This window comes from Podarcis erhardii (assembly GCF_964252035.2).
Source record: "Podarcis erhardii genome assembly, chromosome: 7".
NCBI classification, from domain to species: domain Eukaryota; kingdom Metazoa; phylum Chordata; class Lepidosauria; order Squamata; family Lacertidae; genus Podarcis; species Podarcis erhardii.
Window position 1 is genome coordinate 85613189 of NC_138511.1, and position 14403 is coordinate 85627591.

The 14403-nt window shown below is 49.9% G+C and overlaps 1 protein-coding gene and 1 long non-coding RNA gene across 2 annotated transcripts in view; both read right to left on the reverse strand.

Moving 5' to 3' along the window:
* LOC309346284 overlaps positions 1–14403 on the reverse strand; it is a 127081-nt gene that overhangs the window by 85551 nt on the left and 27127 nt on the right. The window lies entirely within an intron of this gene.
* Positions 461–14403, reverse strand: part of PPP5C (protein phosphatase 5 catalytic subunit) — a 35708-nt gene continuing 21765 nt past the window's right edge. The window contains exons 8-13 of the mRNA XM_081869179.1: positions 10697–10839; positions 10517–10604; positions 6097–6137; positions 5042–5220; positions 3638–3719; positions 461–2479 (exon numbers count right to left, since the gene is read on the reverse strand). Coding sequence (XP_081725305.1) covers positions 2417–2479; positions 3638–3719; positions 5042–5220; positions 6097–6137; positions 10517–10604; positions 10697–10839 — 596 coding nt within the window. The 3' untranslated portion in view covers positions 461–2416. The remainder of the gene's footprint in view (positions 2480–3637; positions 3720–5041; positions 5221–6096; positions 6138–10516; positions 10605–10696; positions 10840–14403) is intronic.

Below are 14403 nucleotides of genomic sequence, written 5' to 3' on the forward strand. Positions count from 1 at the left end.
TTGGTTGCCTGGGTGAACCCTTTCTGTCTGGACAGCCCTTCACTGCGTGGCTGTCTCAGTCGCTGGCAGAATCCGTCAGTGGGCGTTTCTTAAACTTCTTCCAGCAAAAAAGTTCTTTGACGCCAAGTCTCCTCCTACTCTCCCTGCGCGGAAGTCTTCTGCGCAGGGAGGGTGTGGGCAGCGGAGGACCCGTGCTCTCCCCACTAGTCTCCGTTGAAGAGTCCTGGAGCCTTTTCTCCCGATTCCCCCATCTGCCCCCCTTCTCTCCTGGTGTTACGTTGATTTCCTTCCCCAGAAGCTGGGCTGCCTCTCTCCCTGCTGGGACCCTCTCCGGCATCGCTCTGGAGCCTTCCCTCCAACTCTGTCTCTCTGATGGCAGTTCCCTGACAGGGCCCAAGTTGATTGGGGTTTTAAGAATGAAGCGTCTGGGAAAGAAAAAACTGAGGCTGTACCCAACCTGGCAGGTCTTTCAATAGTTACTTTATTTTAACATCTTTTGTTTAATTACAGACAGTAAAATAGCTCAAATAGGTAGGAGGGCGAGTGGAGAGGAAAACCTGGATGTATAAAAACCCTCCATGGTCAGCATGGAAATAAGAACATCCAAAGTGCTTCTGGAATATTCGCTGGTTTCTCTTTTCGGCCACGATAGGGGAAGAAAGCAGCCTCGTTTCAGTTTGGAAAAGCCGAAATGACGATGCCTTGCCAGAGCGGGAGCAAGAAGGGGAGGTCCCAAGAAGGTGTGAGGTTTTTTTGGGGGGGGGGGGAGTAAGAGCAACAAAAAACAAACAAACCACCAAATTTTTCCATTTCCCAGTTCTTCAGCCCTTTGGCAAAGCTGGTCCCCTCAGGCCTGATTCCCCCACCCCCAGGCAGTTTTATCCTCTGGTGACGAAAACGTAATACGCTCAAGCTAGGGGAAGGGAATAAAACCATCCAGGAGGAAACCATGGAGCACAAGGCAGAATCTGCTCATCTCCGCTGAGATTGAGGTCTTTGTCTTCTCTCTCTCTCAAGCTTGTGCAATATTAGAATTGGAAGGTCCCACCTAGAGAGAGGGCCCTGACCTTCCTGAGATCCCACCAGCAGCGTATCCTGGACTAAAAGAGTGATCCCTCCAAACCAGTCACAGGGAAAAGGTTGAGAAAGATCTCGAGAGGATCAAAGCCCCAGAAGCGGTGTTAAGTCTCCTCACCCCCTGGACAAACGGATCCCCGAAGCCTGCAGATCTCAAGATGGGAGAGTCGTCAAAATGCCCTGATGAATTTCCCCCTCCCCGGAACGCGTAACAATCCCTGCGAGGCTGGAATGAAGGGGGCCCGAAAGCCAAGGGTCAGCCCTACACAATTCCCGAATCCCCTTCCCCAATCCCCTTCCTGTCTCCACCCCAAAATTACCAGAAGCCCCCTCCCCTGCTCCGTACTGAGCTGGGGACGGTGGCCAGTAATAGACCAGCTGAGGCTAATTCACAGCTAGCATCAGGATGGAAAAATTCACACACACAAACATGCAAACAGGCTACACGCTCTCCTGGGGTTTTCGGCTTAGGCTAGCTGGGAACATGATGATAGGACCAACAAAGTACCCAGGAAGAGATTAGAGCTGGCGGGCAGCTAGGCTGAGAAGCCATCCTCGCCCAGAGACGGAAGACCCCTTGTCGCTATGACAAGGCGGCACAAGAAAGAGGCAGAGTTAACGGAACAGCTCTTCCCCTTGAGCTTTGAGCGCCTGGGCAATCCGAACAGTTTCTCTGCGGCGACGCAGAACCCACCAGAAATGTGGAAGGGGTTGGGTGTGTTTGCACACACCTAACAGAGTCAAGCTCTGATCTTCCGGGACAACAGCCATCAGCTGGAGGAGCGGAAGAGGGGAGAGGCTGGCAAAGGCAGCCCTCAACCTCCGCCCCACTCCTCTAGGCTGGTGGGTTGCAGAATCATGAGTGCTTTCAAGCTGGGAAAAGATGAAGGAGAGTCTGGGGGGCGGGCAGGAAAAAAAATAAATCAGAGTAGGTAAGGAATAAATACAGTCTTCCAATATATTAAAAAAAAAAAAGTTATCTAACGTTCTGGCTGCAGTTTTCTCGTGTTGCCTGTGCGCATTACACAACGCTAGCAAAGGCGAGGGTCGCCCTGGGACAGTATCTGCCTTCTAGGGGTGGGGTGGGGGTATTACAGACGCAGTCCTCAGCACACACACACCCTGCAGGAGATGTTCAGGCTTAACCACCAACCCACCTGCCAAAATATCCCTTGCTTTGTAGTGAAGGCTGATGTCAGAAGGAAATGTAACCAAAAAAAAAAAAAAAAAAAGAGGAAGGAAGGAAGGAAGGAAGGGGGATTTGTTGTTTGCCTAGCGCAGGGGTCTCCTGGCAAGAAGGTGTGTGGGGGGGTGCGAGCTGGCAGAGCTGGAGGGCAGCTTACATCATCCCCATTTGCAGCAGCGAATTGGCATACATCATTGGCTTGACGTTCGGATGAGGCTGGGGAAGGAGGAAGAGAAGTTTGGTTAGGAAAGGTGCACCCCCTTCTAGAGCAGGGGTCCCCAAATCAGGTCCCCATCCCCTTGGTTCCATAAACTCCTCCCCGGTGCGGCCTGTCCCATCAAAAGCAGCGCTCAGAATTGTAGCAAATTGTTCCAATTAAAGCTTTTTGGTTTAACTGATTCAGCAAAACCGACGCACTTGATCCAGTGACACCTGCGTGAAAAATATTTTTACACCTTCTTACAAAAAGAAGGGAGAAGGAAATTGATAGCATAAAATGTTTTTACATGACGGCTTCCTGAACATGCACACACGTCTTCACCTACCACAGGTGTTCAGTAAGTACCATATTTTTCGCTCCGTAAGACGCACTTTTCCCCTCCTAAAAAATAAGGGGAAATGTGTGTGCATCTTATGGAAGCGAATGCAGGGGGGAGGCAGGCAGGAAAAGCCCCCAAGAGCCGCACAGAAGCTCTGTGCGGCTCTTGCGGGCTTTTCCCCAGGAGGGAGAAGGGACTGACACGGCCAGTCAGTTCCTTCTCCCTCTTCGTAGAAAAGCCCGCAGGAGCCGCGCACTCCTTAAAGGGCTTTTGCAGGAGGTGGGGGAATTGCCGGAGAGGCTGCGCAAGGCTAAAGAAGCCAAGACAGCGAGCGGGATGGATCCTGCTCGCTGTTTTGGCTTCTTTGCTCTTCGGGGCTGGGGGGGGGAGGGGAACCTGGGCTTCCCCTGGCAGCCCCAAGAAGCTCTCTTTGGGGCTGGGGGGGGGGGAATAATATATTTTTTCTTGATTTCCCCCTCTAAAAACTAGGTGCACTTTATGGTCCGGTGCGCCTTATGGAGCAAATAATACAGTAATTCATAGGAAAATCAACAGCTGTTGCCAATACGGCTACCTTGTGACTTCTGCCAACTCAGGATTGTGAATACAAACAGACTTGGCCAAATGCAACATCCAGGGTCATCCAGTCAAACTTTCTGCAGTGCAGAAATCTTTCGCCCAATGTGGGACTTGAAACCCACAGCCCTGAGATTAAAGGCCTGTTTGCGTGGCAAGATCCCAGGAAGGGGGCCAAGTGGGAGTTGGGGCATCGGTGCAGGCGCACTTGAGAGCTGCGTGCGACCACTAAGCGCATCGTTCCAGTGCTGTGACTCACCACTGCTGTGAACTGGTGGAATTCCGGCCGCAAGTCTGAGCCTTGCAAATGGATGTAGGAACCCTTATTGCCCATCTGGTCACTGGGAAAGAGAAGGTGGGGGGATAGAAGAGCGTTAGGGCAGCATTTTCTCAGGGTTTTCAGAATCCCCGTCCCCCAGAAAAGGCGTGGAGCGCCATCAAGGGAGGGCATGAACAGTTTTTGCACATTATGGGGGCTCACAGGCTGACAAAAGGCACGACAGGAAGACCCAAAGCAGAGGAACGGTGGATCAAAATTTGGGGCAATGCCAAGCTTAAAAGTATGGTTAGGGTTAAGGCATGTGGTCCCTGAAAGGTTGCCCAGAAAACAACATGGCCCTTTGGCTGAGAAGGATTCTCTATCCTTGATTTAAAGGCTCTCAGGTTAAGGCCTTTCTTTGCCTGAGAGTCTGGAGAGCAGCTGCCTATCAAAGCAGACAGCAGCTGGCTAAGTGTCCCACCAACCTATGACGGCTTCCAGGGTCCCTCTCCGAGGAAGGCAGTCTGCTTCCAACCTCTCTCTGTCTGACAGGAGCGAGGCAGCAGAAAACCAAAAGAGCTGGAGTTAACTTTTTATCAGCACGAACAGGATAATAATCATAATCATAATCATAATCATAATTTATTTATTATTTATACCCCGCCCATCTGGCTGGGTTTCCCCAGCCACTCTGGGTGGCTTCCAACAAAACATTAAAATACAATAACCTATAAAACATTAAAAGCTTCCCTAAACAGGGCTGCCTTCAGATGTCTTCTAAAAGTTTGGTAGTTATTTTTCTCTTTGACATCTGGCGGGAGGGCGTTCCACAGGGTGGGTGCCACTACCGAGAAGGCCCTCTGCCTGGTTCCCTGTAACTTGGCTTCTCGCAGTGAGGGAGCCACCAGAAGGCCCTTGGCGCTGGACCTCAGTGTCCGGGCAGAACGATGGGGACGCGGGTGGCACTGTGGGTTAAACCACAGAGCCTAGGACTTGCCGATCAGAAGGTCGGCAGTTCAAATCCCCGCGACAGGGTGAGCTCCCGTTCCTCGGTCCCTGCTCCTGCCAACCTAGCAGTTCAAAAGCACGTCAAAGTGCAAGTAGATAAATAGGTACCACTCCGGTGGGAAGGTGAACAGCGTTTCCGTGCGCTGCTCTGGTTCGCCAGAAGTGGCTTAGTCATGCTGGCCACATGACCCAGAAGCTGTACGCCGGCTCCCATGGCCAGTAAAGCGAGATGAGCGCCGCAACCCCAGATTCGGCCACGACTGGACCTAATGGTCAGGGGTCCCTTTACCTTTACTATTTTGGTTTTTTGTAACTGAAAACTAATAAAAATTGTTTATATATATAAAAATAGGAAGTAGAGCACCACCACAGCAGCGTGCCCCCTCACTCACTCACCAGTAGTTGGGGGCAGAGAAGACAGTGACGCACTTGCCATCGTGAGCCATCTCATACCCTTCCGGCTTGACTTCGTGGCTCCGGATGATGTAATCTAGGTGGTTGCGCTCAAGGAAGCTTTTGGTGACGTCGGGCCCGAACTGGCAGCTCACGCCACGCTTGCTGATGGACCGGCCGTTCTGGGTGGAGGAGAGAAAGACACCCTTGGGTGCAACAGCAGCCTTATAAACATGAGATGGGGGGGGGGCGGTTGGGTGCCCAGTATGCAGGCGACACCAAGAAATCCACTGGCATCCATCTGTCTCGGGAGACAGAATCGGGCAAAAAGGAGAAGAGCTCTTGATATATACTCTACAGCAGAATTCCCCAAGCTTGGGTCTCTTGCTGTTGTTGAACTACAAGTCCCATCATCCCTAGCTAACAGGACTAGTGGTCAGGGATGATGGGAACTGTAGTCCAAAAGCAGCTGGACCCAAGTTTGGAGAACCCTGCTCTATAAGGCAGGAGAAGAAGAAGAAGAAGAAGAAGAAGAAGAAGAAGAAGAGTAGTAGTAGTTTGGATTTGATATCCCGCCTTTCACTCCCTTTAAGGAGTCTCAAAGCGGCTAACATTCTCCTTTCCCTTCCTCCCCCACAACAAACACTCTGTGAGGTGAGTGGGGCTGAGAGACTTCAGAGAAGTGTGACTGGCCCAAGGTCACCCAGCAGCTGCATGTGGAGGAGCGGAGACGCGAACCCAGTTCACCAGCTTACGAGACTACCGCTCTTAACCACTAGACTACACTGGCTTTCTCTCTCACTGGATAGAGAAGGCCGTACTAGAGGTGGTGCCGCTATGTATATCGAAGACACCACTCAGCCCAGCAAAGGGGCAGACTGCTCCACAGAATCATTGTGGGAGGGGATACCAGGCCCCAAGAGTAATATAGTCCTGGAGAAATGCCCATGGAGATCTCGAGATGAAGAATGAAATCAAGGAAGCATCCGAAAGAGGAGACGCTGTAGTCATGGAGCAATGGGCACGCAGCTCATGAGTCTCACCAAAGCAAGACCTACCTGGGGTTGAGGGTCTGACCAGAGCAAGTCGCACATGGGACCTGCAAATGAGAAGGAGGCGAGTTCAATAAATGAGCAGGGAGGAACGCAGGCACAGAAAGTGAGGCCTGTGGCTGGTGGAAACCAATGATGGCTGCCAGCTGACTGCCGATGAACCACCTCGGACTCTGCGATTGCCAGGTGAGGCTTTGCTGGTGGTGCCACCACTGGGGATGCCTGGCTGCTGCTGAGTCATAACAGGGCCTTTCCTGTGGCGGCCCCCCAGTTGTGGAACAACCTCCCTAGTGAGGTGTGCCAGACTCCCCATCACTGTTAACTTTCAGGAGGTATTTGAAAACATTCCTGTTTTCACCCAGGGATGCGGTGGCTGAAGACTACTGTTCTGGGCAACCCTAAGGTCACTGGGCGGAAGAATGGCTCTTAATTGTAACTGCTTTTAGCTGTTTTTAATTGCAGTCGTTTTGAGAATGCTTTCATCAGTTTTCAAATGTTTGCTTTGGTTTTGTTTTAAATGGTGCTTCCACTTGCTATCCTGGGCTCTTTGGGGAGTTAAGGGCAGGATATAAATTCAATCAATCCATTAATCAGAGAATTAAACCTGCCTTTGCCAACCGACCTGGTGCCCTCTAGCGATGGTGGACTGGATTCTCCTTTATTGAAGGTTTTTAAGTACAGGTTGGGTGTCCGTCTGCATGGATGCTTTAGTTGAGATTCCTGCATGGCAGGGGGTTGGACTAGAGGACCTTTGGGGTCCCTTCTAACTCCAACAATTCTATGAGTCAACTCTCAGGCCTTCTGCCCTACCCCTAAACTGCTCAGATCTAGGGTTTACATCTCTTTTTTCTTCTTCTTCTCCAAGCATGGCTTTTCTTTCTTAACAACACCAGACTGACAGCAGTCTTCCCCATCAGTTTTGTCTCTGTGCCAGGGAAGCTTCATCTGCCAAATTTCTGCTCCTCAAAAACAGGGGAAGCAACAGCAGGACAGCAATAAATATATGAATAACCATAGTTTAGAGGTCCCGGGTCCTAAGGAAGTCAGACTATCCTCCACCAGGGCCAGGGCCTTTTCAGTGATGACTCCAATCTGGTGGAATGCTCTGTCCCATGAGACTAGGGCCCTTCAGGATTTAAATTCCTTCCATCAGGCCTGTAAGACAGAGCTGTTCTGCCTGGCCTTTAATTTGAATTCAGCCTGATCTTTTATTTCCCTTCCCTCCCCCTCTGCTTTTATGAAGATCACCCGCTCTGAGACCCCACAGCTACCGTAATTCTCCCCTGGCCTCCTCGCTGGCCCAAGTAGGACCAATTCAGCCAGCTAGCTCTGGGGATTATCTAATGCTTATTTCCCCTAGATTGATTTTTGATTTTTGATTTTTATTGTTATTCATGTTTTTATACTGTATTTTATGCTGGTTGTATAATTTAAGCATTTTAAATTTGTTGTTAGCCGCCCTGAGCCTGGTTTTTGAACCGGGAAGGGCGGGGTATAAATAAAAAAATTATTATTATTATTATTAGTAGTAGTAGTAGTAGGTGGGTGGGTGGAGTAAACAGACAGACAGCTGAGCCTAAAACTTTTAGATGACTACATCGGTCAGATTTGTCAGTCAATCCCAAAAGGTTTAAGCTAACAAAAAGGTGCCCCTAGTGAATTCAGGCAGGAAATTTGTCTTTTCCCCTTCTAAGAAGGGCAACCACAACCTGCTAGGCAGGAAGGAAGTGAGGGGGGGGGCAGGGCTGTCCTCCCACACAGGGCGGTAAGCGTGTCCTAATTTTCAGAAAGCGTCCTAGTGGAGTTTGTGGGAGAGACAACTCATCCAAAATCCCCTTCTCCACGGCAGGAAAAGCCACCCTCGTTACCTCCCAATAATTAGCCATAAATTAAGTGCAAGTGGCAAGTGCCATCTTAAAAGAGGTGCTCTTGGAAGAGAAAGGGATGTCTCTTCTCAGATGGTGCATCCTCAAAAAAGAGAGAGCTGCTTTTGCTGCGGCTCAGAACAGTTTCCCCCCCCCCCTCTTAGCTCTGCCAAAAAAGCTGCAAAACATCTTCATGTATGCGACATGTATGTATGGTCTCGGATTCTGCCAGTCATTTCCGCCAATTCCATACAGTCTATTACTTTCATCTGCCATAATCTCTGGGGCTTTTGAGGGACAGCAGACAAGGGGGAGCCAGCAGTTCTATAATCTGCCTCTTCATGTATGCGACAACAGCCGCAAGAGTTTTAATAGCACAAGGATGGAAGACTGAAGAAACCCCAACTAAAGAATCACGGCAAGAAAAATTGACGGACTATGCAGAACTGGCAAAACTGACATATAAGCTACCCGTATTTTTCGCTCTATAACACGCACCTGACCATAACACGCACATCGTTTTTAGAGAAGGAAAACAAGGGAAAAAACATTCTGAATGAAACAGTGAATGTATCATTTTTGGGCTTCATGCTGTGGCCACAGACATGTGATCTGATGGTGAATTTGGGGTGACCCAATGCAAAAATCCTGAGAATTCCTGTGGATCCATGCTTTGTAACCACGTTTTTGCACCATTGCAGCCCCAGGCAACAGTGGGTGCGTGATTTTTTTGGTGCAGGCTGTAGCCATGGACATGCTATGTGATCTGATGTTGAATTTGGGGTGACCCAATGCAAAGATCCTGAGAATCCCTGTGGATCCATGCTTTGTAACCACATTTTTGCACCATTGCAGCCCCAGGCAACAGTGGGTGCGTGATTTTTTTGGTGCAGGCTGTAGCCATGGACATGCTATGTGATCTGATGGTGAATTTGGGGTGACCCAATGCAAAGATCCTGAGGATCCATGTGGATCCATGCTTTTTAACCACGTTTTTGCACCATTGCAGCCCCAGGCAACAGTGGGTGCGTGATTTTGGGGGGGCAGGCTGTAGCCATGGACATGCTATGTGATCTGATGGTGAATTTGTGGTGACCCAATGCAAAGATCCTGAGGATCCATGTGGATCTATGCTTTCTAACCACATTTTAAGTGGGGAGCGAAGGAAAAACAAAGAAGGGACATGAGAGGGGTGTGCAGAGAAGCAGCTGGCTAAGAATGCAGGAGAGGGATTTAACGGGAAGGAGGAAAGAAAGGCAAATGTTTCCCCCCACCCAAGCCAGCCATCTCTCTCTCTCTCTCTCTCTCTCTCTCTCTCTCTCTCTCTCTCTCCCCCCTGCCCCCCTCTCTCCCCCTCCCCCCTCTCTCTCTCCCTCTCCCCCTCTCTCTCCCTGTCCCCCAGCAGCACCGGAGCACAGAGAGGAATTCCCCTTTGCTTGCCTGGAGGGGAGGGGCTTTCCCTGCTCTTTGTTCCGTTTCAGCAAACACAGCAAGGAAACAGAGGTGGGTGGGCAGTAAGACCCTGAGGCAGAATGCAGGAAAGCAGCCACTTCCTCTTTTCAGTTTTCCCTTCTCCGTGAAGCGCCGCGATTTGATTTTTGCCTGATTTTTCTGCTCCAGGGACCACACATTCGCTCTATAACACGCACAGACATTTCCCCTTCCTTTTTAGGAGAAAAAATCTGCGTGTTATAGAGGGAAAAATACGATACGGGACAAGGATAACTGTGACTTTAAAGGTGAATGGGAACCCTTTACAAAGTATTTGAAGACACAACAAAGCGAACTGGACATCTTGGCTGGCTTTGAATAAACATTCACAAACTTCTTATTGATAATAATCAACTAAATAGTTTGTAACATGCAGAAAACAGCATTCTTGGAGAAACCAAAGACTGGAACTGAGGGAAGCTGGGGGGTGGGGGTGGGGGTGGGGGTGGGTGGATTTTGTGTGGGAGGGTGGGGGGAGGGAGGGAGGAAAAATGGGGGGGGGAATAAGGATGATATGTTTCTAGATAATATGTTTTGTTTTAATTTTGAATAAAAAAAGTTTGTTTTTTAAATAGAACAGTTCCCCCCCCCTTGTGCAAATTTATGCCCGTTTAAATCGCTTAGTCCACAGTTTCCTAAATGTGGTGGATCTCTGGCTGTTTTCGGACTACAATTCCCATCACCTCTGACATGGGTCCTGCTAGCTAGGGATGATGGGAGTTGTAGTCCCAAAACAGCTGGAGACCCAAGTTTGGGAAACCCTGGCTTGGTTGACCAAAACCTGGTGCAATGAATCAACAAGTATTTCCTTTTGTGACTATTCCCTTGCTCGTAGCATTGATAGCCATACCCTCCACCGCAGTAGCTCTGGGGCACAGCACCAGGAAGGTCCCAGGTTCAGCATCTCCAGGTAGGAAAGCAGCTGCTGCCAGTCAGTGCGAACAATATGGAGCTAGAGGGACCGATCGTCTGGCTCATTGTAAGGCAGCTTGCTTTGCTCCTATGGGTACACAAGGCTACCCAGTGCCCACCAGACAAATCATTCCACCCCAGTCCCTGCCACCGCTCACCCGAATCTGGAGGTTGCCGATTCCTCTCGATCTTCCTGATATCGTCTAACGTTATGCCGTCTTCACTGAAGAGGCCACCGTGCATTATCTACCCAGGGGGAGAGAAGAGAAGGAATAGCAAGGGTCACCAAGAGTGCTCAGCTGAGCTGCAGCCCCCCACCCAAGCGGCCGGCTGCTCACCAAGACTTTGCCGTTGATGCACTGCGCCAGAGGTAGCCACTCAAAGACCTCGCTGAAGAGCTCAAACATCTGGGCTGTGTATTTGGCTTTGACCTCTCCCTCAAACCCATAGATCTGGTTCATATTGTCCGTTTCGTGGTTCCCTAGAGAGGAGGAGGAGTTAAAAGGCCAAAATGAAGGGGGATTTTGGTTTGAGTTTGCAGGAAAGGGCTTCACCCTCCCTCCCTCCCCTAAACTTCCAGGGCTGGTGATATTACAGTCGTACCTCGGAAGTCCGTTCCAGAAGTCCATTTGAATTCTAAAACGTTCGGAAACCGAAGAGCGGCTTCTGATTGAATACAGGAAGCTCCTGCAGCCAATCGGCAGCCGCGGAAGCCCCGTCGGATGTTTGGCTTCCAAAAATAGTTTGCAAACCAGAACAGTCACTTCCGGGTTTGCACGTTCGGAGCCAAAACATTCGAGAACTAAGCTGTTCGAAAACCAAGGTATGACTGTATTATGATTATGATTATCATGCCACTCATCTGACGGGGTTGCACCAGCCACGCTGAGTAGCTTCCAACAAAATATTAGGGGGGGAAATTAAGGATGCTGAGAGTTGTTTGTGTTGGGATACTGCCGGGGAGACAGGGGCATCAGGCAGGCCCGCAGCTGGCTCCAGCTACCGGCCGGCAGCCAGGCGATCACCAGTCTCCCATGGAATAGCATCAAACAGCGACACGAGCCTCAGATACGTTTAGAGACTCGGCACGCTCTATCAGCAGAGTGAATAAATCTTTTCACAACGGAAGTGGCCGACGGAGAAATGTGTGAGCATATTTACAGCATACAGTGGTGCCTCGCAAGACGAAATTAATCCGTTCCGTGAGGCTCTTCGTATAGCGGTTTTTCCGTCTTGCAAAGCAAGCCCATTGACAGCTTAGCGGATTAGCGCTATTAGCGGTTTAGCGGCTTTTAGCGATCAGCTGTTAAGCGGCTTATCAGCGGATCAGCTGATAAGTGGCTTAGCGGCTTAGGAAAAGGGGGGGGGGAAAGGGGGGGGAACCCGCAGGAACTCGCAAGACATTTTCGTCTTGCGAAGCAAGCCCATAGGGAAATTCGTTTTGCGAAGCGCCTCCAAAACGGAAAACCCTTTCGTCTAGCGGGTTTTCCGTCTTGCGAGGCGTTCGTCTTGCGGGACACCGCTGTATTTACATGACAGAATGATCCCGATACGAATCCAAGGCATACCTTTTAACATCACAGGAATCCAAGTTTATGCACCAACCACTGGTGCTGAAGAAATTGAAATTGACCAATTCTATGAAGACTTACAACACCTTATAGAAATGACACCAAAGAAGGATGTTCTTCTCATTATAGGGGATTGGAATGCTAAAGTAGGGAGTCAAGAGATAAAAGGAACAACTGGCAAGTTTGGCCTTGGAGTTCAAAACGAAGCAGGGCAAAGTCTAATAGAGTTCTGCCAAGAGAACAAGCTGGTCATCACAAACACTCTTTTCCAACAACACAGGAGACGACTCTACACATGGACATCACCAGATGGGCAGCGTCAAAATCAGATTGATTATATTCTCTGCAGCCAAAGATGGAGAAGCTCTATACAGTCAGCAAAAACAAGACCTGGAGCTGACTGTGGCTCAGATCATCAGCTTCTTATAGCAAAATTCAAGCTTAAACTGAAGAAAGTAGGAAAAACCCACTGGGCTGGTAAGATACAATCTAAGTCAAATCCCTTATGAATACACAGTGGAAGTGAGAAACAGGTTTAAGGATTTAGATTTGGTGGACAGTGCCTGAAGAACTATGGATGGAGGCTCGTAACATTATACAGGAGGCAGCAACTAAAACCATCCCAACAAAAAGGAAATGCAAGAAAGCAAAGTGGCTGTCCAGCGAGGCCTTACAAATAGCAGGAGAGAGAAGGCAAGCAAAATGCGAGGGAGATAGTGAAAGATACAGGATACAGAATGCAGATTTCCAAAGAATAGCAAAGAGAGACAGGAAGGCCTTCTTAAACGAGCAATGCAAAGAAATAGAGGAAAACAATAGAAGGGGGACGACAGAGGACGAGATGGTTGGACGGTGTTCTCGAAGCTACAAACATGAGTCTGACCAAACTGCGGGAGGCAGTGGAAGACAGGAGTGCCTGGCGTGCTCTGGTCCAGGGGGTCACGAAGAGTCGGACACGACTAAACGACTAAACAACTAAACAACAACAAAATTTACAGCATTTATTCAACATAGTTCAGGAACAAAGGAAAAAACATGTCTGCTTCCCTTCGTGTCCAGCAACCAGCAATACTAGCAAAAGCAATATACCGAACGGAAGTTCCCAGCAGACTGTGCTGGGAGTAAACAGGCATGTGACACACAACAGTCGTGCCTGTTCCCTTTTAAGGTGGAACGGAACTACCGTATTTTTCGCTCCATAAGACGCACCTAGTTTTTAGAGAAGGAAAACAAGAAAGCAACGCAAAGCCTCTTGAGCAAAGAGGGAGGAGCACTCCCGCTGCGCTCAAGAGGCTTTGCGTGGCTATCCTTGAAGGTAGAAGAGCAAAAGGGATCGGTGCGCACCAATCCCTCATGCTCTTCTGGCTTCTGGGATAGCTGCGCAGCCTCTTCAGGGCAGCGGGATGAAGGCTCCCCACTGCCCTGAAGAGGCTGTGCGTGGCTAAGCCAGAAGCTAGAACAGCGAGTGAAAGCCATGGTTTTCCCAGTAGTGATGTATGGAAGTGAGAGCTGGACCATAAAGAAGGCTGATCGCCGAAGAACTGATGCTTTTGAATTATGGTGCTGGAGGAGACTCTTGAGAGTCCCATGGACTGCAAAAAGAACAAACCTCTCCCTTCTTAAGGAAATCAGCCCTGGGTGCTCACTGGAAGGACAGATCCTGAAGCTGAGGCTCCAGTACTTTGGCCACCTCATGAGAAGAGAAGACTCCCTGGAAAAGACCCTGATATTGGGAAAGATGGAGGGCACAAGGAGAAGGGGACGACAGAGGACGAGATGGTTGGACAGTGTTCTCGAAGCTACCAGCATGAGTTTGACCAAACTGCGGGAGGCAGTGGAAGACAGAAGTGCCTGGCGTGCTCTGGTCCAGGGGGTCACAAAGAGTCGGACACGACTAAACGACTAAACAACAACAGAACAGCGAGAGGGAGTGCTGCGCAGCTCCCAGGAGTCTTTGGGGGAAGTCACAGCTGTCTAGAGCGCCAGGGAGCAAAGAGAGTTGATACAAGGTGACTTTTCTGCAACATCTCAGAAGATGGAGCCCGGTGTTTTGGGGGAATGTGTAGTGCAGCAGAATGCGGCAAACCGAAGACCCACCTGCTCTCACATTCTGCTTTCGCAGTAGCCCACCCGATGCATGTGGGAAGCTCGCAAGCAGGTTGAATGAGGGCCATTGGCCTCTCCACCCTACCTGTGATTCCCCACAGATGGCATTCAGCGGCATGATGCCTTCAGGAGGGAAAAGGGAGCACCAAGGTCCCCCAAGAACGAAACAAAGCTGGGAAGCTAGAGCCACTCCCTTGCCCTGGAGAGACACACAATCTCAAGAGGAAAGCGTCAGGGATGCTCTCAGCAAGCAGCTCAGGAATTCGGGTTCGTTACACTAAAAGCTCGTCACGGAAAGCCATAGGGTGGCATGGGGGGAGTGCCAGGCTTTTAAAGTCATATACGTTGGGCAGGGCAAGTGGCAAGAG